Below are 27,075 nucleotides of genomic sequence, written 5' to 3'. Positions count from 1 at the left end.
GTGTGTGTGTGTGTGTGAGTCCCACGGCAGCGATTGTGCGAGACCTGTTGGAACGCAGACGCTGCAAATGCACGACATGCATGTGCAAGACGTGGGCAGATGATGAGGGCGTGTGAGGAGAAAAAGATACACATGTTTAAAAAGAAAAAAGTGGATCATCGAGAGCATCAAAACAAAAGTGACGTCAGCGACGGCTTCCTGTCGCATCGGCTGGTTCCGCTTTGACAGGTTCCAAAAATTAAATAGAAATAAAGGTGAAAGTGAAAGCTCGAGAAAAGACGTACATCCTGTGTTAAGATATAAGAGGAAGCGAGATGTTTGTGTGGTTTTCTTGATATACACACCGTTTATTAAATTGAAGATTATTGAGCAGGAAGAAATAAAGTATTCAAACTAAAAATTGAGAAGAAACTCGTCAGAAAATGGTGGCAGGTGAGAAAAAAAAAGTGGTACAATTATTTTAAATTCAATATTTAATTAAACTTGTATTATTATTCTTTTTTTTTTAAATACTTTTTTGTTTCGTTTTTAAATAATCAACGTTATAAATGTATTTAATGTATTATATTGTGTTGATTAAGTACATGTTTGGCATGAATTTAGTGGATACAGTGAATTCTTTTTTCAATTCTAAAACCAAATAAAAGAAATAGGTCGATTAACAAAAGAAAATGGATAAAAAAAATAAATTAAAAGGAAAGTAAGAAAAGTATTACCTTGATAAATGGAAAGTTTTAGAAACATAAAAGTACATTCAATAGAAAAGGAGGAGGAAGTTTGGTAAATCTAATAAAAAATGACAAAAAAACAATTCATAATGTTACTTGTCGTCTCCTACTAATGTTGATAAAATACTGGAGACTCAGCAGATGTTTTTTTTAAACATTAAAAAATTGGAGCAGACTTTCTCGTCTCAATGGAATATAATCCACTAGGAGGTTTTGTCAACATTTCTCAAAGTTTGTTTCTCCAAAAATACATTTAAGTGCAGCAGCTCCAAGTATACGTCAGTCTAAGAGGCGAAATATCTCGTCCTAAAAACCCGACTTTCAGTTTCACTTTCTCCTCTGGTGAGCATCGATTTGGGTCAACAGCATATTTCCAAGAACTCCGAAAACCGTCCTTAAAAGACGACGACAACGTTTGTGATCGTAAACACAACAAGTGGAGGTTGTGAAGCGAGAGTTCCCCGAGCAATGGAGTCGCTGGCAGATCGTGACAAGAGAAGGTAAATACGGCGTGGCAGGGAAGGCAGAAACGATCTCGCCTTCTTTTTAGGAACACGCCACAGTCTGGGCTCGGCTGTCGCGGTGAATCTACGCCTACAGGCGGGTGAGGAGCAACGAAAAGACAGCTCGGGAAACAAGCCTTTTACAAACGGTTTATCTCGGAGGTAGACACGCGTTCATGTTGATATCGTGCCTGGTGCATACCTCTGCCAAGGAGCTCATTCCTCACGCATTATGAGAATACTACTTTAAGTTTCAATCCTGGCTCCGAATAAGATTGTTGTGGCGTCCCTGAACGAGACACTTGACCCAGTGTGAGCTGACATGCTGCGTCGCGGCCTACTGCCATCAGTGTGTGGAATGGGTGACTTGACTGAGAAACCTCCTTAAACAAGTTCAAGACCCACTTAAAATAAAGCACAAACACAATCAAACAACTTGACTTGACGTGTGCAGCAGTTTAACCTCTGCACCACCAGCGACGTCAGCTCCATTGATCTCGATTTAAGTCCGTTAAAATCAACGTTGAATGAAAAATAGAAGCTAATCTTGTAACCACAGTTATTTGTGTTTTATAAATCTGTGTTCCCCAACATTGGTCCGTGAGGCATTAGTTACCAGGTATTCTTTATTATTATTCTTTAATGGATTTAATATTGATTTATACATTGATTGATTGGAAATTAGGGACATTTTTTTTGTTTCACATATGCACACAGTACATACACATTATATGAGATAGTGTTAACATGTTTAAAAACTATAGAAACACTAACAAATAAGGATAAAAGGATGGAATAATGATGATATTTATAAATAAAATGACATCATGTCGTAAAAATCAATAATAATAAATACAACATTACACATAATTCTAAATATATCAACAACAATAAACCTTTATGACAATATAACTATCCTAAAACTCTATTTTTTTCAATGCACACACTACAGAAGTACAGAAAACGGAGAAAATAACCAATAAAAATACATGTTTTTTTTTTAATCAAATGACCTAAATGAATTGGGCGGGAAGAGTGTTTTGTTAAAAACTGAAGTAACATTAGCCTGTAACTTTTGTAACTGTTAAAAAGTTTAATCTGAAAATGTATTTTTCAATAAAGCGTGTATAAAATAAAATTGTTTTTTTCATTCACAATCAACACTCAAATATTTCTGTTGTTGCAATTAAACTTCCCGATGCTAAGTGGCGGCAGCCGTTACGACATCCGCAGCTAAAGGAAAAAGACAATCCCGATGACTGAGGATGAGAGGATACGGTCGTCTCCAGTGGCTTTTAAAAGCTGATGTCTGGACACATTTTCAACAGCACTTTATAGATTGTTTTTCTTTTTTAATTGATAGTTCTGTGTGTAATAAATATATGTTAAAACCCCATCAAATCACTGCTAAATTAGCCCAATGCTAACAGATTTCTATTCCATTTCCTGTGCCGTTGATCAGCCAACGCCACTCCTCGGCAGAGGTAATACCCGGGGTCTCCATCGACTGCCCAGCTTCAGCTCAAGAGTTACCATAACAACAATAAAAAGCTTCCGTTACACATCAAAGGAAGACGGATCCACAAACGGAACCTTTTGCTCGTTAGCATAACACGACTCAAGGTTAAATTTACATTTCATTTCTAGGGAGTTTCGGGAGCCGCCGTCTCGACAATCATAACAGAGAGTTATGCTCCGAGGATCCTTAAGGGCTTCTTCTTCTCACCACCAAAACCTCTGAAGACCCCGAGACGAGGCGGGAAATGAGGCTCATGAATTCTAAAATTAAAAGAAGAAGAAAAAAAAAATTGTGTAGCAACAAATTAAGAAGGTGTTTATGGATTAGCGGTACAAACCGCCAACGCAACACTTTTTCCAGGAATGTTTTAAGAGTATTTTTCCAGGTTTTTTACGTCCACGTTGGTGCGACTGGCTCAGGAGCCGATTCGCTGATAAGCCTTTGGTGGTGGATCAGACGACCTCTGACCCCGAACACGGCCCCCCGGAGCAGCTCTTTCATGTTAATGAAGACTCAGCGATTAGATCCCCTCCAGACTCTGGCTCAACACCAGGTCGGAATAACTTTCCTTCCGACGACATGAATAATTTCTATTCTTGAAGACGCATGAAAGAGATTTTTCAAATACAGGGACTGTGGGAAAACCTGGCATGACTTTAACCCCCGTCTCGCTTTTATTATTTAATTTAAGATTCAAGTGGATCAATAGTGAGAATTAAAACCTCTCACTTCAGCGAAAGCAACGATTTTTACCCGTTTCTCCCGATTCAAGTCAACATCTCAATTCAATAGAAGGACATTTTCAAATCGCGGATCTTTTCATTATAAAAAAAAAAAGAACGTTTACATTGACTCAACAGTAGGTGGCGGCAAAAACAAAAGTGGACGGAGACGAGCCGCGTTTTCCTTTCTTGCTTGTATTAAAATTGTATTTTTTAAAGGTTTTATAAACACTTATTTGTGTGATATTTATAATTATATGTTGTATTTTTCCATTATTATTTAAGACTTTTATTCTTAAAATTCTTAATTTAAATAAAAATCGTTTTTTTGTGTGTGCGAACAGACTGGCATCCTGTCCAGGGTGTCCCCCGCCTCTCGCCCGAATAAACTGGTTAACTTTCGAGGGTTAAGCGTCACAGAAAATTAATTAATTTATATTTTAATAAATGTATCTTATATAATGTAAAAAGCAGGTAAGTAAGTAAGTAAGTAATTTTTATTTATATAGCGCTTTTCCAGACCAGGGTCACAAAGCACTTAAACAATCAAAACAATATTCAATAAAGTATATACTTTAAAGATCAAGATAAAACTAAAGGAGTGTTATATGTTGATTATATCACATTTTTATACAATTACTTGACATATAATATGACAAAATAATAAATAAATAAGTAGTATACTGACTCACAATATTGTTTAAATGTATATAAATATTTCAATTCAAAAATTCTTCAGCTCCAAGTACATCAATAGATCATCAGCATTTGAAACAATAAACACTAACAACTCGTCCTCATTCCATCACAACACGAGCAGACCGAAACGTGAAAAAGATCCAAACAAACCACCAGGACTCTTGTTAGTATCGAAGACCTCCACCCCGCCTCCCCCCCCCCGCCCCCTACCAAAAAGCGAAACCCCTCGCACGAGGCGAGTCCACATCAAAGAAGAAAACGCCGGCACTTCTTCACACATGCGTCTCCGAGAGAGCAGCGCTCCGGTCTCGCTCCGAGCAACAATTCACTTTCAGCATGTCGATGTGGGCGGTTTAAGCTGGTGTGTACACGAGCAGACGAGGGTCTCGAGCATGTATGTGTAAACCTCTACAGTCAACAAAGAGGGCTAATCCTCCGGGCGAAAAACCGATGCATGTGGGGGTGTGCGAGGTTCGTCTGCTGCGAGATGTTTACATGGTTTCCAAGTGGAGCTTCTCAAAGTCGTGCAGACGCCGGAGCCCCCGAGAGAACCGCCCTGAGTCCGCGACACGTCATGTATGATCAATACCTTCTAACACGGGGTGGTTCATACAAATTGGGTTCTTCATGTGGGTTGTTTTTTTTCTTCTTCTGAGGACGATTCACGCTGTGATTGTAGCGACAAAGACCTTCAAAGACATGTATGTATAAAATATTAGAGCAATTTTCCTTCAGCTTTTCAAACTTCTGATGAAAAACATGTCAGCACTGTGGCGGCCATTGAGTGGATTCGATGCGAGTCTCTGATATTACTAAGAATAAATGGAAAATACTTCACGATTTGAGTACTCAAAAAAATAGAAGTAAACGAAGCTGCCAAGTAGTTGTTTTAGCAAGAATCTGGCGATAAAGTATCACGATAAAGGGGCAACGATACGATAAATTGCTATACATTGTGATACTATAGTAAGTAAGTACGTAGGTAATTTGTATTCATATAGCGCTTTTTCAGACCAGGGTCCCAAAATGCTTAAACAATCAAAACAATACTCAATAAAAATATATACTTTAAAGGTAAAGATAACACAGAGAACAACACAGAAAATCAAAGAAAAGCCTGCACAAATAAAAATGTCCTTGTGTTTCTTGATATAGGATATAGCTGTAGTATTGTTGAGTACTTTGCTTAACTGTGTCTCAAATCGCATACTTCTCTTAGTGCACTGGGAGGTTAGTACGCATCAGGATAGTGTACATACTAACTAGTATGCAAATTCTTGACAGATAGTATGTCTAAAATCAAACACTGCCGCTACGTACTAACAGGAAATGATGCGACAGCTTGTTCTTCTACTACTATTTAACGATGATTTCAACCAGCTGTAGGAACACTATCGCCACCTGCTGGCAGCACGTTTTTGTTTGGATCAAGAAATATGAGAAACTAAATATCTGCCAGATATTTACGCCGGTATCAGCACTGAAGACGTGACATCCTCCTACTGCTGGATGAAAATACACCTGTAAGTATATGCATATATACTGTATATATATATATATATATATTCCGTTTAAAACGTCAACGTTACTAAGATGGAGCCGTTTGAAAAGTGTCCATTGATCCATACTCAGTTTTGTGTGCGTTTTAGTGACAATTTACTGTTCATGGAGCACTACATTTCAAATACTAAGACTTGAAAGGCACTTATAAGTACGCAAGTATGTGATTTGGTGTGCAGAAACTACAGACCACATGACTCTTGACGCAACTGCTTTCATTCGTTTTTTTGCTGCTGGAGTTGACCGTATCCACTCGTCCTCAGTCGTTGCCAGGATTATTCCTTTAGCCGCAGTGGACGTAACGACTGCTGCCATCTAGCGGCCGGAAGTTTAGTTGCGATGCGAAAATGTACAAAGGCTGTGAATAGTTGTGTGTTGATTGTAAAAAAAATAAAGATTATTTTATTTTACGCAGACTTTGTTGAAATATGAATCATAAACAAGCTACGGTAAAATAAAGTAATACGATTTCAAAACCAAAAAAAATGATAATATTTATAATAATAACATTTGGGGAAAAAACAACAACATATTCTCTTAACACTTCTATAAAAAGCTTTTCATGTCTTACAGCAAATAAGTTTGAAGTTGTAAGTAAGTCATTTATATTTATATAATGCTTTTCCAGACCAGGGTCACAAAGCGCTTAAACAATCAAAACAATACCCAATAAAATATATACTTTAAAGATCAAGATAAAACTGAGACCAACACAGGAGTTCCAGAAAACCAAGGAAAAGCCTGCACAAATAAAAAAAAGTTGTCTCCCTGTGTTGACAGCAGGTCATCTACATTGATCCCATGATCCTTTGCTCCTCACCTCTGGTTTGCTGAGGCTGGACGACACCAGACTCCCCGAGCTGACGTCCAGGTCCCACTGCTTCCTGCCCTGGTTGTGAGGGTCCAGCGCCGCGATCCTTCCATCCAGAGTGCTGATGATCACCAAAGACCTGGAGGAGAAGATCCCACAAAAAAAGGAAGTAAATCAATTTTTTCCTCACGTTGTTTATTTCATGGAATAATCTCGGCTCTAAACTGGATCTGGTGGGAGGATTAAGTATTTCACGGTTCTCAAAGTCACCCCCGGATTGAAGCGGCTCGACATCGGCTTTTCATTTATTTATTCCTGCCCTTTCCGTGGCTCATCTGTGATGAGTTTGAACTGAAAACCACCCATGGGTGTGGAGTGGATGCTAGTCTCTGGATGTGGTCGACTCTGGAGACTCACTGCTGCTGCTGCTGCTGCCTGGAGCTCCAGACACTTGTGTTAACAATCCAGGAAAATTCATTCAACAAGGAGCTACGACTCAAATCCGCAGGCGACGCTACTGTACGAGCGGTGGAAGTGCACGATTGAAAGAGTAGCGTGGCAGTCGGGATCAAGATATGCCAGTGAAGGAAGCACAAGAATAGCTCATTCATGTTTAAAACTAATTGATTTGTAAAGTAAAATGTGGCTCAATACATACTCACAATTTTATTTTCACGGTAATTTAACTATTATTATCATATTTACCCATTTGTTGACTTTCAAAATATAATTATTCACAATTAAGTCTCAAAATATTATTGTGTTGCAATTAAACTTCCCGACGCTAGATGGCAGCGGTCGTTACGACCTCAGCGGATGAAAAGAACGAGACAACCCCGGCGATGACTGAGGATGAGAGGATACGGTCATCTGCAGTAGTTTTTGAAAGCTGATGTTTGGATACATTTTCAAAAGCACTTTATCCATTTTTTTTATTTGTTGGCAATAAAATAATATTTTAAATTTAATCATAATTCTATAATAATTTAGATTAATACATACATATATTTTTGCAATTAATCTTTCCGACGCTAGATGGCAGCGGTCGTTACGACCTCCGCAGCTGAAAGGAACATTACAACCCGGCAATGACTGAGGACGAGAGGATGCAGTCGTCTCCAGTGGCTTTTAAGGCTGATTTTTAACAGCACATTATCAATTTTTTATTTTATTTTTTTTTATTTGTTGGCTTTAAAATAATATATATATTTTTTTAATCATAGTTCTATAATAATTTCTATTCCAATCATTTTTTAATTTATAATAACCATGCAAATATTCCCAGCGTTTATCAATTGTTGTGTTGCAATTAAACTTCTGGTTGCTAAATGGCAACAGTCATTAGGTCCTCCACAGCTAAAGGAACAAATCCCACAAGATCCCGAAGATGACTGAGGACAAGAGGATACAGTCGACTCCAGCGACCTTTTTAACGCTGAACACATATATCCTTGTTACTACAGTATCACTATATATATATATATATCGCATTGTGGTCCCTGTATCGCGATACGGTTACAAAACCAAAAGGTAACAAAGTGTTTACCAATATTAAGGATCATTACCGATACCTTCCCTACCGAGATGGGTTCCTGATGGATCGTATTATTTAATTTATTTTAAGATCAATTATAATAAAAAGAAAATCAAAATCTCATTTAACTTTTTTCTTTGTTAAGGACTTGGCAAAAATTCGCAAATTGTATGAGTAAAAGTTGGTTAAAAAAAAAGCCTAATTTCTTAATTTACAACTAAAGAAAAAGAACATTAAAAAGGGCCATTTATAACTAATCTCATTAAGCTACGTACTATAACTACAAAACACCTTAATTAAAAATGTACTCTACTAATACTTTCAACTAGTATTGGCTGGAAATGTTTAAATTGACAATAACACGGGGTGTTTTCTATCATGTTCTATTATCATAATTACCCTCTTCAAAGATAATTCCCTTCATGAGGCTAATCTACTTCCGAGAGAAAACTGTGGGCAGAGACGCTAAAAATAAGATGTGCAAGAGAAGATAAGAAGCGGTGGGCGGAGTGAACCCCCCCACCCTGTCGGTGATGCATGTGCTATCAAGGATTTCAAAATAATTAGCGTGTTTTGTTTGGGAATGTTCCCCCCATTTGTATCCCAATTAGTCAAAGCATTGTTGTTTTTGAAAAAAAAAAAAAAGAAAAAAGAGGTTTAATTGATAAACATGTTTGAGGAACGACTCCCGTGAACCCGGTTGACGTCTTGTTTTTGCCTGGTAACTACCGACTCATACGTCCGGGGCAAATGGGGGGGAAAAGGTCCAGGCCCCGCCCCCCTTTCGAAACACCACATGTGTGCCGCATTGCCTGTCAATCAAGAAGAAGAAGAAGAAGAAGATGTTGGGGGCATCGTCCCCCCCTGGATTTATTGATTTGTATCCTTCTGGACGGGAAGCTGTCAGTGAGGCTTTTAGCTTTATTTAACCAGAGTAGAGACACCTCTCGCCCCCCCTTAGGGCAACATCAGTTTTAGACTTTTAGGAAAATCAACCCATAAATAATCCCGAATCGATCGGGTCAATTGATCATCCCTCAGCCTTGAAAGGGGGGAGCACATGTTCCAGGATGTTAAGGACTCGGGAAAACTAACAGATGGATTATTTCCCCGAGCGTTTAATCGACGGAAGGAAAGTTTCTTCTCTTCCTGAAACTTCCCGGGTTTTTATCTGCACTTGAGCCGGGATTAAAAAAAAAAGCTAATTGTGTCACGTGACTTTTAATGAGACTTTCAGCTCCAGCAACTACCTATCTGTCCAAATCTGTTGGAAAGAAAGGGAGGAAGAACTATTTGGTAAATACTATGAGGGGGGGTAGGAGGAGGGGGTACCGGCCCGGATTGGCTGCGGTGGCTTCGCCCAAAAATATAGCGCTCATTGGTTGTTGCTAAGCAGGGGGGGGGCTCGTAAGGATGGACCCTAAAAAAAAAAAAAAAAAATCAACCATCCTGAGTTGAGGCATGAAGACTCATTGTGCGAGTCGGATCAAAGAGTCTTTGTACTCCCGATAAGGGCGAGAGGGAAGTGTGTGTGGGGGGGGGGGAGGATAGGGGGGTACACCACCAAGTTAGGTGTATCTTGATGATAATGGGGTAAAATGAGTCGCGCAGGCGAGAAGGCGGGACTCAAAAGTACAACAAAAAACAAAAACATCATTTAGAAAATAAAGGCAATTTATTTCCCACATCTGAGGCCCCCTCTCTCGCCCGTCACTTTGGGGGATAACACGGAGCCCCGCGGGGGTGACGCTGACAACTGTGACAAATGCAAGGACACTGAGGAAGATGTGGGAGAATGAAAAGAAAAAAAAAAAAAAAAAGAAGGAGCTGCCAAAAGACCGTGGGTTTGTTACAGTTGTCCTCGCCTTGGAACGCTGTCAGAAAGTGTCATAATAGCAGACGAGCGCTTTCTTTCAATCACGGGGAACGCCGAGGCAGAGGAGCCAATTAACCGGGCTCTCCGCATGCTCCCTTCACTCCTCCGAGACCCGCTCGGGCGCCCGGCGCTTGGTGTTAAACATAACCAATCGAATGAGAAAGAAGAAAAAAAAAACTGTGTTTACACGGGCCGGGTCTCTGAGGAGCGAGAGCCACCGAAAGTTTGAGCCAATCACAAGTGCTTTTTTTTTTCCCCCTCATCGGAAGCCGCCAGTGGACGCCATGTTTGTCTCTCGCCCTCCCCCCGCCAATGGCGAGGAAGAGTGGCAGACTTTGAGCCAATAGCGGCGTTAGAGAGTCTGTAACCATGCGAGGGGTGTTGTGGAGCTTTTTTTTTTTACAGGACGGACGAAAATATGGGAGCGTGGGGAGCACGTGGCGAAGAAAGTTGCGGCCACGCCCGACGCCGATGGCGACGGACGGTTGAAACAGACGTTCAAAGATGCAGTCGAGTCAAGCAAACGTCCATCAGGGTCACTGCAGCAGACCAGAGGAGGAAGAAGAAGGAAAAAAAAAACAAAAAACACTCCACACTCCTGCGCACACGTGGTCGAATACAAACTCCATGGCGCCACAGGCTCGCCCGATGATTGGCGGCGCCGCCTGCCGCAGCCCGGCTTCCCATTGGTTGTTGCCAAGCAGTGAGCAGAGTGAAAACAAGGCAGCGTGGTCCTAGTTACTACCGGGTAACTCTTTTGTTTTTCCAAGACTTCTTTCTCACCCCACCCTTACTACTGCAGTGCTGCAGGACCGGAGCTGCTGACATGACAAAATACTTGCTATTGACAGAGTTAAAATAACACTGGAATCGTCATTATTTTTACACTTTTTTTTATCCATGAGGATTGTTTTCTTTTCCCACATTCTCATTAAAAATCATTACTAAAAGTGGGTTCAATAATGGGAGGATATCTTGTCGTGTTTTTTGTCATCCCTCCCTTTTATTATATAGTAGAAATGTTTAAAATAAACTTTCAGGAAATGTTGACAATAGGTCAGCGAACTGTATTTATAGACGACCATCTGAATCTTTATTAAATTAATTAAAACATGACCATGTATGTAGTTGTTGTACTTTTGATATTGTTTTAGGGTTACTAAATGACTCTTTCAAGTTACTATCTATGATCCATGTTGGATTGTTCCTATTTATAACTTACTCGTATAGTTTCTTATTTATTTTTGCACAATATCAGTTTTTCTAAGAATCCTTTTTCTCTAACATATGTACATTTTTAACTGAATTCCCGCTTCGCTATATTTGCTAGCTCATCTTAGTATCCTTGTATAGTTTGAAGATCAACATTTTAATTCTAAGAATAGCTAAAAAAAACCAACAACATTTTAACTGAATGCTATACTTGCCCAGTTAGCTATTTTGCTAGTTCCACTTAGCTATCAGGTATAGCTAGCTACACTTTGTATCCTTGTATATTTGAAGATCAGAATATAAATTCTAAGAATAGCTAGAAAAACATTTTAACTGAATGCTATACTTGCTATCTTAGATTAGCTAGCAGGTATAGCAAGCTACATGTTGTATCCTTTTATAATTTGAAGATCAGAATCTTAATTCTAAGAATGGCTAAAAAATATTTTTACTGAATGCTAAACTTGCTATCTTAGATTAGCTACCAGTTATTGCTAACTACACTATGTATCTTTATATAATTTGAAGATCAGAATCTTAATTCCAAGAATAACTTAAAAAAACAATTTAACTTAATGCTATACTTGCTCGGTTAGCTATACCTTCTAGCTTAGCTAAGCTAGCAAGTACAGCAGATTCCAAATTATATAATTAGTTAAACTTTATCAAATGAATGCTATACTTGATATCTTAGCATTATGTGATAGCTCATCTTAGCTAGCAATTACAGCAATTTATACTTTCTGTAGCTTTTTACCATTTGAAGATTTGAAGGTAAATTCTGAAAATATTTAATTAAGAAGCTGTTGTTTATAACTGAAAGCTATAATTGCATTGTTAGCTACAGTTCCTAGCGTACTTTAGTTAGCAAGTACAGTAGTTTATCATTTGTTTATTTGTATAATTTGAAGATTAGAGACTCAATTCTGAAAACATCCAATTAAGAATTACATTTTTTAACTGAACGCTACTCTTGCCTGGTTACACTATACGTCCTAGCTGGGCCTAGATAACAAGTACAACAAGTTGTACTCGGATATTCTCAGTTTTAAGCAAGTCAAATCTTAACTGAACCGCTATGCTTGTTAGCTTAGCTGCACATTTTATATTGGTATAATTTCATCAAGAATAAAAGTTTGAAAAGTAAATAATGAAGTAAGTCAATATTTCATTGGATGCTATACTTGCTAGCTTAGCGTTAGCATGTTACACTTTGTTTATACCGTTCTACCATTCTGAAAATATCTTATTAAAATAAGTATGTCAAATTTTACCTTTATGCTATACTTAAGTAAGTAAGTAATTTATATATACAGAGCTTTTTTCCAGACCAGGGTCACAAAGCGCTTAAACAATCAAAACAATACTCAATAAAATATATACTTAAAAGGTCAAAATAACACCGAGAACAACACAGGAGTTCCAGATAAAATCAAGGAAAACTTTCACAATTAACTATGCTTGCTATCTTAGCTAGTATTGTATAGCAAGTTGCACTTGAAAAAAATGGTTTATTATATGAAATTCTAGACATTGTGTGGCAGGAAAACAGCTGTTGACACCTGGGTCAAAATAAAAAGAAGAACAGACACATTTTTAAAGTAGAAACCAGGAGGAAGTGAAGCTAAAAATACATAAACGTTCATGCACTTGAAGCAATGTCAAGAACAGATCATCTTCTTCCCGTCAAAAACAAGTCAGGGATAAAAAAAAAAAAAATTCCCATCATCCACTAACTATAGCCAGAGCTGCGCCTCACTTAAATTCCGAGCACTAGCCTCGTCCTCCCGCGCCATTGGCCGACAAGTAGCCCAGCTCGCCCCATTGGCTGTTGCTAAGCAGTCGGTAAGTGCGAGGAGGAGAGCGGCCCAGAAGGGCTGTTGCTGCTCCACGGCCCTGAGGGGGGTGAGGAGGTGGGTGAGGCAGGTTCAAACAAAGATGCCGTCCTCTCACCTCGGAGTTCTCCCGGAGGTGAGGAGGAGGAAGAAAAAAAAAAAAGAAGGCCTCGGTGGAGAAACTTCCCCGGCGTCGAACCTTCAACACATGCATGATTCAAGACGGAGTCGCGTCAAACATGAAGCCGCGTGAAGACGGCGAAGGTGAAGGCGGGCGACAGCCGTCAGAGAGCGAGCGCCGCCGGATCAAAGGCATCGCCGTGGAATATTTAGAGATGAGAGGAAGGCGAGGGCGGAGGAGGGACTGTATGTCTGACAGAAACTAAATATTGACACGGGAACGCTTCCAGAACCTCTGGGAAAAAATAAATAATCACCCACTTCCTGTCGACCGAGAACTTATATTTCTAGCTCCTCTACCTCACGAGAAGACGGTCAAACTTTTTTCTTTTCGACTGAGTTCTCTTCGGAGTCAGACTCCAGAATCCAAGTGGTCTTCATCTCCGCCCAGGTGCGTTTTCAGGTGACGTTTTTTGCCAAAAGTTCAACGCCGATCCTCCCGACAGATGGTGGAGTCGGAGCAGCGGCGTCGACCTCCAGGGACCGCATTAAAAAGCAATGCATACGTCTGACGGTAAAGAGGGAACATATGGAGAGGAGGAGGAGGAGGGAGGTCGGGGTGGGACATAGGGGTTTGAGCGCCAGAGGAAAAGAAAAAAAAAAAAAGTCTTTGTCTCCCATATGAGGCATTCCTGAGCCAGAGTGGGAAAAGTTTAGAAGGATATTTACATCCTCGTTTGAACCTCAAATGACCCCTAAAGTTAAAGGTAAACAACAATTTTAAAGAAGACCTTCTGACATGAGTGAGATCTTTGTAACATCTTAATATAGAATACGTTTAAGTAAATGAAAGATGAATATTTTCTTTGGTACATCACAAAGCACTCACAAAGATTCAAAACATCGACCCTTACAGTGAAAAACAAAACTGCTTTTCATTTGTTTTGAAACCATAATATGCCCAAAATATCAGTTTTAAAAGCGGCTGGAGTCCACTGTATCCTCTCGTCCTCAGTTATTTTAATGTTCATTTATCTTCTGAGGTTGTGACAGACGCCGGGAGATTAATTCAAACACAAAAATGAACAAAAGCCATGAATATTTGTATGTATATCGTAACTTAAATAGATAAATGTAGATTTTACACTTACTTTAATGAAATATATACCATATAAACAACCATATCCATCCATCCATATACTTTATGAATTTCAGCTCAAAACATAAATCCTTATAATGAAGAAATAAATCAATATACAGCGAATAAATAAAAATAATTGATATAATAAACTAAATAATGATATCGCAATATTCAGGCGGTTACTTTTCAAAACTTAAAAAAAGGTTTTATGCATTTTAATAAGAAAATCTTTAAGATGTGTTAAGTTTTTGCGGTAACTTGAAGTTTTTATTAATTTGTCGCACAACTTCCTGTTTCTGTCATTCATACAACCACGACTTAGTGTTGGTCATGTTTATTTGTCAGGATATTTAAAAGGTTTTTTACATGATTGACAGACCGAAAATTGTTAATAAATAGGTAATAGTTTAGTTGTATTTGTTTAAGTATGTATTCACATGTACCCAAGATAAAGTTTACTTCAGTCAGCAATATATTGATTTATTTGATAAATAAATATGTATATATTACTTACTATCTATGAAATAATCTTGCATTTTACTTCAAAATGTTTTTCGTACCAACTAACAATAGCTTTAAAACCGCCGAAAGTTTAGCGGAAACATTTCTTGTTAGTAAAAAAAAAACACAAAAAAAAAAAAAAACTTTCAGACTAAAAACCATAATCTTCAAATGACCCAGATAAACAACAATTATAAAGAAGAACTTCTGACATGAGTGAGATCTTTGTAACATCTTAATAGAATATGTTTAAGAAAATGAACGTGGAATATTTTCTTTGGTATCATAAAGTACTTTATGAATTCTTGTTCAAAACAACAACCCTTATAATGAAAAAAAAAAACTTATTTTCATTTGTTTTGAAACCAAAATATGCCCAAATATGTCCACTGTAGTACACTGTATCCTCTCGTCCTCAGTTATTTCACCGTTTATTTATCTGATGAGGTCATAACATATTTTACACTCACTTTAATGATATATATACCATATAAACAACAATATGTATCCATCCATCCATCTACTTAATGGATTCCAGCTCAAAACATAAATCCTTTTACTTAAAAAAAACTGCTTTCATTTGTTTTGAAACCATAATATGCCCAAAATATCAGTTTTAAAGCTGCTGGAGTCCACAGTATCCTCTCGTCCTCAGTTATTTTAATGTTAATTTATCTGCTGAGGTCATAACAGACGCCGGGAGATTAATTCAAACACAAAAATGAACATAAGCCATGAATATTTGTATGTTTATCGTAACTTAAATAGATAAATGTAGATTTTACACTTACTTTAATGAAATATATACCATAGAAACAACAATATACATCCATCCATCTACTTTAGGAATTTCCGCTCAAAACATAAATCCTTATAATGACGAAACAAATAAATATAGGGCAAATAAATAAAAATCATTTATAAAATAAACTAAATAATGATTTCGCGAAACAAAATTTAAACAACAAATAAAATAAACTAAAATAGATAAGATTGTAGAAACAATATTCAGGCGGTTACTTTGCAAAACTTAAAAAAAAGGTTTTATGTATTTTTAAAAGAAAACTTTAAGATGTGTTTAAGTATTCGCAGTAACTTGAGGATTTTATTTATTTGTAGCACAACTTCCTGTTTTTGTCATTCATACAACCACCACTTAGTGTTGGTCATGTTTATTTGTTGGGATATTTAAAAGGTTTTTTAACATGATTGACAGACCAAAATAGTTCATAAATAGGCTTGTAATAGTTTAGTTGTATTTGTTTGTGTATGTATTCACATGTACCCAAGATAAAGTTTACTTCAGTCAGCAATATATTGATTTATTTGATAAATAAAAATGTATACATTACTTACTATCTATTAAATAATCTTGCATTTTACTTCAAAATGTTTTTCGTACCAACTAACAATAGCTTTAAAACACCTGAAAGTTTAGCGAAACATTTCTTGTTAGTAAGAAAAACACACAAAAAAAACAAAAAAACTTTCAGACTAAAAACCATAATCTTCAAATGACCCAGATAAACAACAATTATAAATAAGAACTTCTGACATGAGTGAGATCTTTGTAACATCTTAATAGAATATGTTTAAGAAAATGAACATGGAATATTTTCTTTGGTATCATAAAGTACTTTATGAATTCTTGTTCAAAACAACAACCCTTATAATGAAAAAAAACAAAACTGCTTTTCATTTGTTTTGAAACCAAATTATGCCCAAATATGTCCACTGTAGTACACTGTATCCTCTCGTCCTCAGTTATTTCACCGTTTATTTATCTGATGAGGTCATAACATATTTTACACTCACTTTAATGATATAAATACCATATAAACAACAATATGTATCCATCCATCCATCTACTTTATGGATTCCAGCTCAAAACATAAATCCTTATACTTAAAAAAAAAAACTCCTTTCATTTGTTTTGAAACCAAAATATGCCCAAAATGTCAGCTTAGAAAGCTGCTGGAGAGTCCAGTGTATCTTCTCGTCCTCAGTTATTCCACTGTTCATTTATCTGCTGAGGTCATAACAGACGCTGGAAGATTAATGTAAACACAAAAAGGAACAAAAAACATGAATGTTTGTATGTAAATTGTAACTTAAATAGATAAATGTATATTTTACACACACTGTAATGAAATATATACCATATAAACAACAATTTAAAACTTCCTGTTTTTGTCTATTATACAACCACTACTTAGTGTTGGTCATGTTTTTTTGTTGGGATATTTAAAAGGTTTTTAAACATGATTGACAGACCAAAAATAGTTAATAAATAGGCTTGTAATAGTTTAGTTGTATTTGTTAATGCATGTATTCACATGTACCCAAGATAAAGTTTACTTCAGTCAGCAAAATATTAATTTATTTGATAAATAAAAATGTATGTTCTATGAAATAATCTTAAATTTAACTTCAAAATGTTTTTGCTTATATACATTATCGTACCAACAATAGCTTTTAAACCTCGGAAAGTTTAGCGGATATTACATATGTTATGACTTCGTCAGATAAATAAACGGTGAAATAACTGAGGACTAGAGGATACAGTGTACTACAGTGGACATATTTGGGCATAATTTGGTTTCAAAACAAATGAAAAGCAGTTTTGTTTTTTTTCATTATAAGGGTTGTTGTTTTGAACAAGAATTCATAAAGTACTTTATGATACCAAAGAAAATATCTCACGTTCATTTTCTTAAACATATTCTATTAAGATGTTACAAAGATCTCACTCATGTCAGAAGTTCTTATTTATAATTGTTGTTTATCTGGGTCATTTGAAGATTATGGTTTTTAGTCTGAAAGTTTTTTGTTTTTTTTGTGTTTTTTTTTACTAACAAGGAATGTTTCGGCGGTTTTAAAGCTATTGTTAGTTGGTACGAAAAACATTTTGAAGTAAAATGCAAGATTATTTAATAGATAGTAAGTAATATATACATTTTTATTTATCAGTTATTTCACCGTTAATTTATCTGCTGAGGTCATAACAGACGCCGGAAGATTAATGTAAACACAAAAAGGAACTAAAAACATGAATATTTGTATGTAAATTGTAACTTAAATAGATAAATGTATATTTTACACACACTGTAATGAAATATATACCATATACACAACAATTTAAAACTTCCTGTTTTTGTCTATTATACAACCACCACTTAGTGTTGGTCATGTTTATTTGTTGGGATATTTAAAGGGTTTTTAAACATGATTGACAGACCAAAAATAGTTAATAAATACAAATAAATGATAAAGTTTACTTCAGTCAACAAAATATTAATTTAATTGATAAATATAAATGTATGTATTACTTAATATCTATGAAATAATTTTACTTCAAAACGGTTTTACGTAGCAACCAACAATAGCTTTTAAACCTCGGGAAAAGTTTAACGGAAACATTTCTTGTTAGTAGAAAGTTTGAGAATCTTCAAAAAGATGCGATTCCAAAAACAATGTTTTCTTGTCCACGAGCGACTTCGATCCGGCAGCAGAGCAGGCGGCACGTTTACTTCACTACACAGAGAATAATTTAGGGGGAGGCCGCGGTACAGCCCTAGAAACATGCTCCGATGGAAGAATTATTCACGAGCCGGAGCACAGCTTAAAATATCAAGACGTGGACTATCGGGGGCGGGAGAGAGATGGAAGAAGAAGAAGAAGAAGAAGAAGACACGGGGAATTACTACCATCAAGAAAGACACAACATCAAACATGCCGAGCGAGATATTCATTATAGAACACGGGAGAGTCCATAATACACGCCTCACCCCCCCTTCAGTACCACAACTAGTGGTCAAACTTCCAAGAGAGCTGTCAAGATACTTTTGATTGACAGGATGAGTGGCAGGAAGATGAGAAGGATGAAGAAAAGTTGTTTTTATTTATTTGTTTTGTCTACAAAGAGAATAAAACGGATTGATTTGTCAATAATTGAACATCATGAAGATGTAGTTTGTAAGGATGTTGGGGGGTAAGGGGGAACTTTTTAGGGTGTTCTGCCCGGACATGTCCACACCAGCGACTAGAGCAGACAAGGTCAGAGTAGAACATGTTTCTGAACCATTTTATATAGTTATTATTATATTATTAACTCTTAATATGACTTAAAAAAGTTCTTTTTTTTATTTGTCATATTTTTTTTTTATATTATCTCAACTTATTGGATCAAATGTTAAGATTCAGAGGGAAAAAATAGTTATTTTCTAACCCTTTCTTTCGTAAATAAATATTGTATTTGTATTTTTAGGTTTATTTTATGTTGATCTTTTCTTAGTTTCCCCTTTATTTCCGTCAAACTACTGTATATAACATGGGGGTGTGTGTGTTGACAAGAATCTGGCCAGACGATACGTATATGTATTGCAATACTGAAAAAAAAACATAGAGTACTTGTCTCTGGTGTTGCATAATTCACAAACCACTTGATGTAAAGTCGTAACTCAGTCCATTCGTTTTGAAATATTTTCAATCATCAGCTTTTAAAAGGCTGCTGGAGTCCACTGTATCCTCTCGTCCCCAGTTATCTCACTGTTTATTTAGCTGCTGAGGTCGTAACAAATGCCGGAAAGTTTAATGTAAACACAGGAATGAAAAAGGAAGTATTTGAATATGTGTATGTTTATTAAATAAGCTATAATGTAATATCGATACGCGACATGTACACGCGTAATGTCTACTGTCGCCCCCTAAAAGGAAATTCAACTGCCAACCTCTTGCAACAACAAAAAAACTATTTTCTGTTCTTGCTGCGTGTTGTCAATGTCACTTTCCCTTGTTTAAATAAAGGTTGAGAGTGACAGGCCGGTGTAATCCGGGTTTAACGAACGGAAGTGTGACGTGTAGAGTTTGTTAAATATATATATTTTTATTTAAAGTTGAATTGTTCGGGTGTTGCCACGTACACGTGTTTGTTTGCAGCTTGTTAATAATATATTAATAATAAATAATAAAAAGTTGTTTACCGTGTGGTCTGGACGTCCTCGTCACGCTCCGGTTCGTCTCCCGCCGAGCCGCCCTCGTCCTCCACGGTCACCTCGGGTCCGGTGCCCGGTGCTCCTCTTCCACCTCCGCCGGGTCCTGCTCGCTTCATGGCCAGCGCGGCATCATCGTCTCCTTCCTCCTCCGTCGCCGAGGTGCCCCCGTTGCCGGCCCGGAGCCCCCTTCCCCGGGTGTGCGAGGAGGTCCCGAGCGAGAGCAGCAGCAGCAGCAGCAGGAGCACCAGGGAAATGCTCACGTTTCCAAAGTGAAGCCACTTTTCCATTTGTAACCAGACTGGCGCATCAGTGAGGCACCAGAGTCGCGCGCCGCAGGCCCTGGAAGTCCGAACATACGACGCGTCGAAACGACCCGGAATGTGGAAGAAGAAGAAAAAAAAAAGCTACTTTTAAACCCGATTTAAACGCGTTCTTTAGTAAAACATAAACAGCCACTGGGGCTCCATGTTATTCCCTTTATAATTGACCAAGTCTGGCCTTAGTTACGGAGACTCCCGCCTTGTTTCTACATAGGGATTGGCTGCTGGGAAACACACGTTCAACATCCCCGCGCCCCATTGGTTGGTCCCCCCCGTCAATCAGTCGCGCTCGGAGACGAATCATAAACCGGTTGCGCAGCGGCGCCGTCAATCAGAGGAGGCGGGCTCTCACTCGCTCCCGCCTCCTCAAACACTGCGCGTCATTGGCTCGGGTGAGAACACGTCATGACGCGCGCAGGCGCAGAACGCGGTATCCACGAAAGATGACGCAAAGCGGTTTCCTTCCCCCTCGGTGGCGGATTCTGTTGTGAACACGCGATTGGTCGAGTCGGAGTCGTTCGCTCCAATGAGAGGAGAGAATGGGTTTTCTCGTCGCTTATTGGCGGCGGTTGGAGTGACGTCGAGCGCAGTGTCGCCGCTGATTGGACGGTGGAGGTGTCATTCACGCGCAGTTGTCAAGTCAGCCGACATGAAAACAACAACGTGGCTCGCATGAGGTGACAGTTGTCAGTTCCTGTTCCTGGTCACGAGTTCACGAGATGCTGACTAAACTATTGTACTGTAAATGGAATGTTAGCTTGATCAGCTATTTTTATAATGTTCTTTCAGTTTTTTAATAAGATAAAACCAATAAAAGTTATTCTCCGCAAAAATAAATGGAATTAATATTAAATAATCCTCTTTAAATTTCCCTTATTAATATGTTTATTTGAAAAATAAATGAATGTCCAACTAAACTTTAAATAAAGTTTAAACATAATTATTAACGGAATACATGTATAGCGCCCCCACGTGGTTATTACAACATAGTGTATTTCATAGTTTTAGTCAATTTTTTTTAATATTTGCTGCGGTTTATTACAAGTGTTCTTTGGACCTGTATTCTTGTTCATATGCTTAGAAAAAAAAAAAAACAAGGAACAGACATGTGTGGTTGTGTAACATTTGTTATTGTGTTGCTCAACAACAGAAGAGTGAAAAGTCGGATCAGTCACGTCAGGAATGAAGAAGTTTTCACCATAACAGACATGCTTTCTTGACTTTACGAGCACGGAATGGAATGTTTTTACAGACACGATACGAAAAAAAGAGAAGAATCTTTACCTTTGTTAAAGTAAAGTGAAGTCATTGAAGGCACAGTGATGAGATCAATGGATTCTTTAGCAGGAGAAGCTAAAATAATCCACATTTCAGGTTCAGTGCTGACGAAACTAAAGCATCTAAACGTGAAATAAACATTTCAATAAAGGCTCAAACTTCTCCATTGAAAGAAGAAGTTACGATTCTGTACACAATGAAGGATTGAAAACATTGAGTGTTAATGAAGACTTTGATCGTTTAGATTTAAAAGTCCTCAAACACTTATCATGACAGAATCAAAGTTCACATATTTTGGTTTCCACGGGAGATAAACAGATCGAAGTTCAACTTCGGACCGAAAGCGGGCACTTGTGGCGAGCGAGAGGTTTTTCTTTTCTGATCAAAATACATCTTTTAGTTTTGAGGAGCGTCTCGCGTCAGGACACTTCCGTCCTCCATCCCGAAGTAGGCTCGCTCCGCCATCCCCACGAAGAGTCCGGTTTCCACGACACCTGCGGCGTCAACATCAGCGGTTAGTTAGTTGGTTAGAACAACAAGATCAACCGACCATGACGTGAAGATGTCGCCGATTATTTACTCGCCGTCAGTTAAACCCATTAAATAGATTTGATCTTAATTAAATATGATGCACTTGAAGATGTTTTTCTTTATTTTCCGATAAAGTTATATTTGAATTTAATTAAGTATTATTCAAATGTTTTTTTAACTGGATTCTTTATCCAAGGAAAAGAAAAGTAAAAAACAATATCGTAGTAAGTGAATCATATTTAATGAAGATTACATCTATATAATGTCATTTAAACAGCAGGATTAAAAAATATTAAACATATAAACGCTTATCAAGACTTACCAGTACACATTAAAATGAAAAATAAAAATGTATATAATACAATAATACATGAAATCGGGGGAGTTTCAAATCCTTATTAATAAGAACAGCAGCAGTGAATAAAGGAGAAGAATTTCTTCTTCCTGCAGACACTGAATGTTAATAATCACTGACTCCATCAAAATGAAACATTGATTTTGTTTTTCAATATTTATCATATACTTCTAGTCTTACTCAAGTCTCTTCATTTAAAGACCTAAACAGCTCAATTAGAATATTAAGAAAAAAAAAGCCCTTTTATGCATTTCCTGCATCTCAAAGTTAACAAAACCCCCCCAAAAAGCTACTTAAATACATGTATATATACAATTATTTAAATTCACTTGTAAAATCAACAATTTATAAATACTTGTTTAAACACTTGACGACGTATCATGATACAGTGTTTTTATTTTGGCCACTAGATGTCATTCTTTGCTTCATAATATTTGACTTTGATCTTCCAATTCTATTAAACCTGAATTTTGATTTCAAGTGAAATAATAATCTCTATTTATATAGCGCCTTTCTAGACCAGATATTTAGGATGTCTTTGATTAAGTATAATTTTAAACATGATTATTAATCTAAGGAAAGAAAATGAAAGAAAACCATGTATTAAATGTATCATATTGAATGATAATGGTCACAGTATTTATTATTTAATAGCCTAAAAAGCCTCTTTTGTGATATGGTTAAAATATTATTTTTTATTAATATTTGATCATGTTTACAGGAACAAGAGTTTATTTAATTTCTGGGTTGGCATTGCACAATAAAATATTAGATGAATACAATAAAAATATGAGATTAATACGTAAAATATGAGATTAATATGAAAGAATTATGACATTAATACGAAAAAAATAAAAGATTAATAGGGAAAAATGATGAGATTAATACGATAAAAATATGAAATGAATATGATATTAATATGAAAAATTAAGATTAATACACATTATATGAGATAACTGCAAAAAAACTTGAGATAATACAATGAAATTAATACGAAAAAATATAATTAATACAAATAATATGAGATTAATACAAAATAATATGAGTCAAATAATTAAAGTAGTTTCCGTCCTTAGCGACTCAAGAGTGAAGTGAAGTCCACCTGGAGAGCTGCTCTCACCTGGAATCATCTTGATTGCTGCGTTCACGTCCCTCCAGAGCTCAGCACGTTCAAACTTCCAATCAAGAATGAAGTTGCTGTTATCAGTGACCACAGGACCCTGAGGCGGAGGATCCAATCAGAACCGGCGACACAAGGAGACCCTCACAGCGGAGACACTCACGGCTTTGCTGACGGCCATACGCAGGATCGCCTCGCCGCCGAAGCGCTTGGCGATCGCCCTCTGAACCGGAACGTACGCCATCGGGATCACCTCGATGGGAACCCCCTTCTTCCACTGCTGGCCCAGAGACTTGGAGTCCTTCCTGTGGAGCGGATCGGAGTCAAAACCCGAAGCGACGTTTATACGTGAAAAGACAAAACGATTCACCTGTAATCTGCGATGACGACGAAGTGTTTGGCACAACCGGCGACGATCTTCTCCTGCGTCAAGCAGCCGCTGAGAGATGGAAGGTTCTTGTTTAGGGTCATGTGACTCACTTCGCACTTCCTGCTTCCTCACCCGCCTCCTTTGATCAGGGTCAGATCCACGTCCACCTCGTCCGCCCCGTCGATGGCGACGTCCAACTGAGGCGACAAAAGAAAAGATTCAACGAGAGAAGGTTTCAAATAATCCCCATTATTATGTTCCATCATATAATACAAGACAGAAGCAATCGATCACTACGATCCTTGCTCTGTTAAACATGTAAGTAAGTAAGTAAGTAATATTTATTTATATAGCGCTATGTCCTTCAGTCGGTCCAGTCCTACCTCTGGATGTCGATCCAGGTCTGAGAGCACGAGTCCGTGCTGCAGGATCAGCTGACGAGCCTTTGGGAGCAAAATAAATAAACTTCACGTAAACATTTTTATTTTGAATGATAATGGAATCGTTTCAAACGTGATACAATTCAAAAATTTAGAATTATGTGATTATGTTATCAAAGTTTAAAAGGAAAATAAAGAAAATATACATTTTTGACTTTCTTACAATTTGAGAACTTTATATTTAAAAGAACAAACTTTAGCTTTTGGCTCTTTATTATTCACTTTTTTTCTGCAAATTACAATAAAATAAAACTATAAGAAAAAGACAAAAAAGCTCTCTAGCTAGACTTTTAACTAAAAACCAAATGAATGAACTACATTTATTGAACTACAGTAAGATTGTTTAATTTTATAGCTTGGACAAATGTTTGAGGAGTAACGTCAAATTTAAATTATTAATACAAGTAAAATTAATTTTTTCAGACAATAGTGATCGATAGAATGTCTTTTTTTTTATTTTATTAATATTTTTTACTCCCCGTCCTGCGTCCTGGTGACATTTTCTTTAACATTTTTTTCAACTTTATTAATTAAATTATGAAACTTTAGATTTTCGAAAATTAGGTGTCAAATTATTAAAAAATATATATAATTATTTCATGTTACAACTGATTCTATTTATAAACCAAAAGTAATTATAATAGTTATTTTTCTTTGATCCATGTTCTTTAACTTTAAACTTAGATTGTATCATCCTGTTCTTTCTCTTTATTTTTGTTCTTATTTTATTTTTATTTATTTTTTATGAAAAATTGCTGTATTTGTTGTGGCTAATTGGAAAAAAAAAAAACTATTTCCCGAAGGAGACCTCCTGAGGGATCAATAAAGTTCTACCCAACCTAATAAATGACATGATCGCACAATAAACAACTTTTAAAAGCTGGTACCTGGAAGGACGTCGGCACACACACGATGTTGAGCTTCTCTTCACGCACTCTCTCGGCTGCAACGTTGACAAAACAACAAACCTTTAGAGTCGTTTAAAGCTCAAGAAAGGGGTTTTTTTAAGTAGAAAACATCAATATCCTCTCACCGAGTCTGTTGACTGCATAAACTATTGTGGATCCACTCCCTACTCCCACCACTTGGTTGTTCTGGAACAAAAATAAACGTTATTCCTAAGAATAAAATAAACAATAACATCTTTGTTACACAACTACACGCAGAGGTGACTTGAGAAAGTTGTGCGTTTGGATACAAACGATGCCGTTTTAAAAGGAAAAACAAACATGATACATATTGGTACACGGGAGGACGTTTATATCAGCAGTGATCAATCAGTTTGATCGATCAAACTGAATATATGTCCCAGCGCTGTATTCACAGTTCCGTCACCAGAACACACAGATACTGATGACGTAGAACACATACTACTTTATTAAGATATTATCTACAGTTTCAGATTGATCGAGAAAACGCGCCACAAATCTCTGACAACATTTTCCACTCGAAAGAAAACTCCAAGGCCAGTTAAATAGTCATTTGAATCGTTATAATAAATAATACAATTTATACATTTATCTGTACATCTGAAACATTTATTTTTTTAATTATTGATTGACATCAGTTTATTTGGGTCCCGGCTATGGCTTCAAGATATATCGGAAAATATATGTATATACGTACATGGAATTTTTAGACATCGTGTTTCTTTGTTTAGCGAGCTTAAAATTATTTAACTCTATTGGCCCACTATTGACCAGAAATTAGATAATTTTTAACAGTTTTTAATTATCCATAACTTTAATATTCAACACGGAACATTAATAATTTTACAACCCTCTGATAATAGTGTTTGATATGCTTCATATAAATCAATTAATCTTTAAAACTGTACACACATACCTAGTGTTTTGAATGTAAATAACATTTATTTAGCAGATAATTCGTAAAAATATGCAGTTTTTTAAGGATAAAACATAATAGATGTGTATATATATATATATATACATATATAGTGGACTAGGGGGCGCTTGTACTTATTGTTATTCATTTTGTGTTTGTTTTAAATCCAGAAATATACAATCACGTGACCTATGCTAGTTAAATAAATCTAACTATATTTTATTTTATTTGACTATACTAAGAATGTGGTAAATGTGTGTTTCTTGTTAGCCGACTCTAATAGTATGGTGGGTTTTAATAATTAATTTAATTTAAAAATTAAAAACTATTCCACGCGACAAATAGTTAAAATAAGGTTTATCGTAGCATTAGCAGCATTAGCATCTGTCTCCATCAGCACCGCTGGGTTGTCGCCTCCACACGATGCTAACGATGTTAGCTTAAAGCGCCCCGGTGGCGACGGTTCCTCACCTGGACGTGGTTGTCGACGGCGGCGTGAGCCGCGAGTTTCTTCGCTTCTTCCGCCATGTTAGCTCCGGAGGAGACGCTCCGGCGGAGGATACACGTGTGTTGTTGTGGCCGAGCAGTGGCAGCGAGGAGCCGGGCACAGATGAAGCGGTGACTCGCGAGCAAGACCCGCCCCTGGAGCCTCATGGTCCGGCCCACTGGACCCGGACTCTCAAAACCCGGGTTTTGTCACTAGACAGAAAATCTCCATTTTGTCTGTTAAACGAAGGTTAGCTTAGATATTAAAAGCTAAATTAGCTAAAATAGCTAACCTGCCACGTGACGACTAACGTCCAATCACATGAGCCGATCGATTCTCACGTGTATTTATTTATTTTAAATAAATACATGCAATAACACTTTTGTAATGTTATTTTTGTATCATTAAATCACTATATTTTATGTATTAATTAATAATTAAAATATATATATATATAAATATATAGATATAGATAGATATAAAGATAGCTAACGCGTCCATTTTATATGGTTTATGTCGCCCTCTAGTGTTCGTTTACTAATCTACATCAGAGGCGTCATTTTAAATAACATTT

At 36.9% G+C, this 27,075-nt stretch overlaps 2 protein-coding genes across 5 annotated transcripts in view; both read right to left on the bottom strand.

Annotated features, from left to right (window-relative positions):
* The window catches only part of eif2ak3 (eukaryotic translation initiation factor 2-alpha kinase 3), a 38,553-nt gene extending 18,299 nt beyond the window's left edge, over positions 1-20,254 (bottom strand). For all 4 annotated transcript variants that reach the window (XM_087780112.1, XM_087780113.1, XM_087780115.1 and 1 more), the window contains exons 1-2: positions 19,744-20,254; positions 6,552-6,681 (exon numbers count right to left, since the gene is read on the bottom strand). In XM_087780112.1, coding sequence (XP_087636238.1) covers positions 6,552-6,681; positions 19,744-20,042 — 429 coding nt within the window. In that variant the 5' untranslated portion in view covers positions 20,043-20,254. The remainder of the gene's footprint in view (positions 1-6,551; positions 6,682-19,743) is intronic.
* Positions 20,255-21,111: 857 nt separating this feature from the next.
* Positions 21,112-26,744, bottom strand: rpia (ribose 5-phosphate isomerase A (ribose 5-phosphate epimerase)). The gene is made up of 9 exons (XM_087780122.1): positions 26,486-26,744; positions 25,203-25,263; positions 25,057-25,112; positions 24,113-24,172; positions 23,862-23,926; positions 23,730-23,798; positions 23,523-23,664; positions 23,360-23,459; positions 21,112-21,847 (listed from the first exon to the last, which is right to left on the bottom strand). The coding sequence occupies exons 1-9, from the start codon at positions 26,666-26,668 to the stop codon at positions 21,750-21,752; spliced, it is 834 nt and encodes a 277-aa protein (XP_087636248.1). The 5' UTR covers positions 26,669-26,744; the 3' UTR covers positions 21,112-21,749.
* Between the last annotated feature and the right edge of the window lie 331 nt (positions 26,745-27,075).

The sequence above is a fragment of the Callionymus lyra genome, chromosome 18 (genome assembly GCF_982586985.1).
Source record: "Callionymus lyra chromosome 18, fCalLyr1.hap1.1, whole genome shotgun sequence".
NCBI classification, from domain to species: Eukaryota; Metazoa; Chordata; class Actinopteri; order Syngnathiformes; family Callionymidae; genus Callionymus; species Callionymus lyra.
This window is presented reverse-complemented; position numbering and strand designations above follow the sequence as displayed.

Excerpts from the sequence above, each read along its gene's own strand:
- rpia (XM_087780122.1), bottom strand. The coding sequence starts at position 26,668 with ATGAGGCTCCAGGGGCGGGTCTTGCTCGCGAGTCACCGCTTCATCTGT. Across the intron at positions 23,927-24,112 it reads ACCTGGATCGACATCCAGAG|TTGGACGTCGCCATCGACGG; the intron begins GTAGGACTGGAC and ends TTGTCGCCTCAG. Across the intron at positions 23,460-23,522 it reads GTATGGCCGTCAGCAAAGCC|GGTCCTGTGGTCACTGATAA; the intron begins GTGAGTGTCTCC and ends CCTCCGCCTCAG.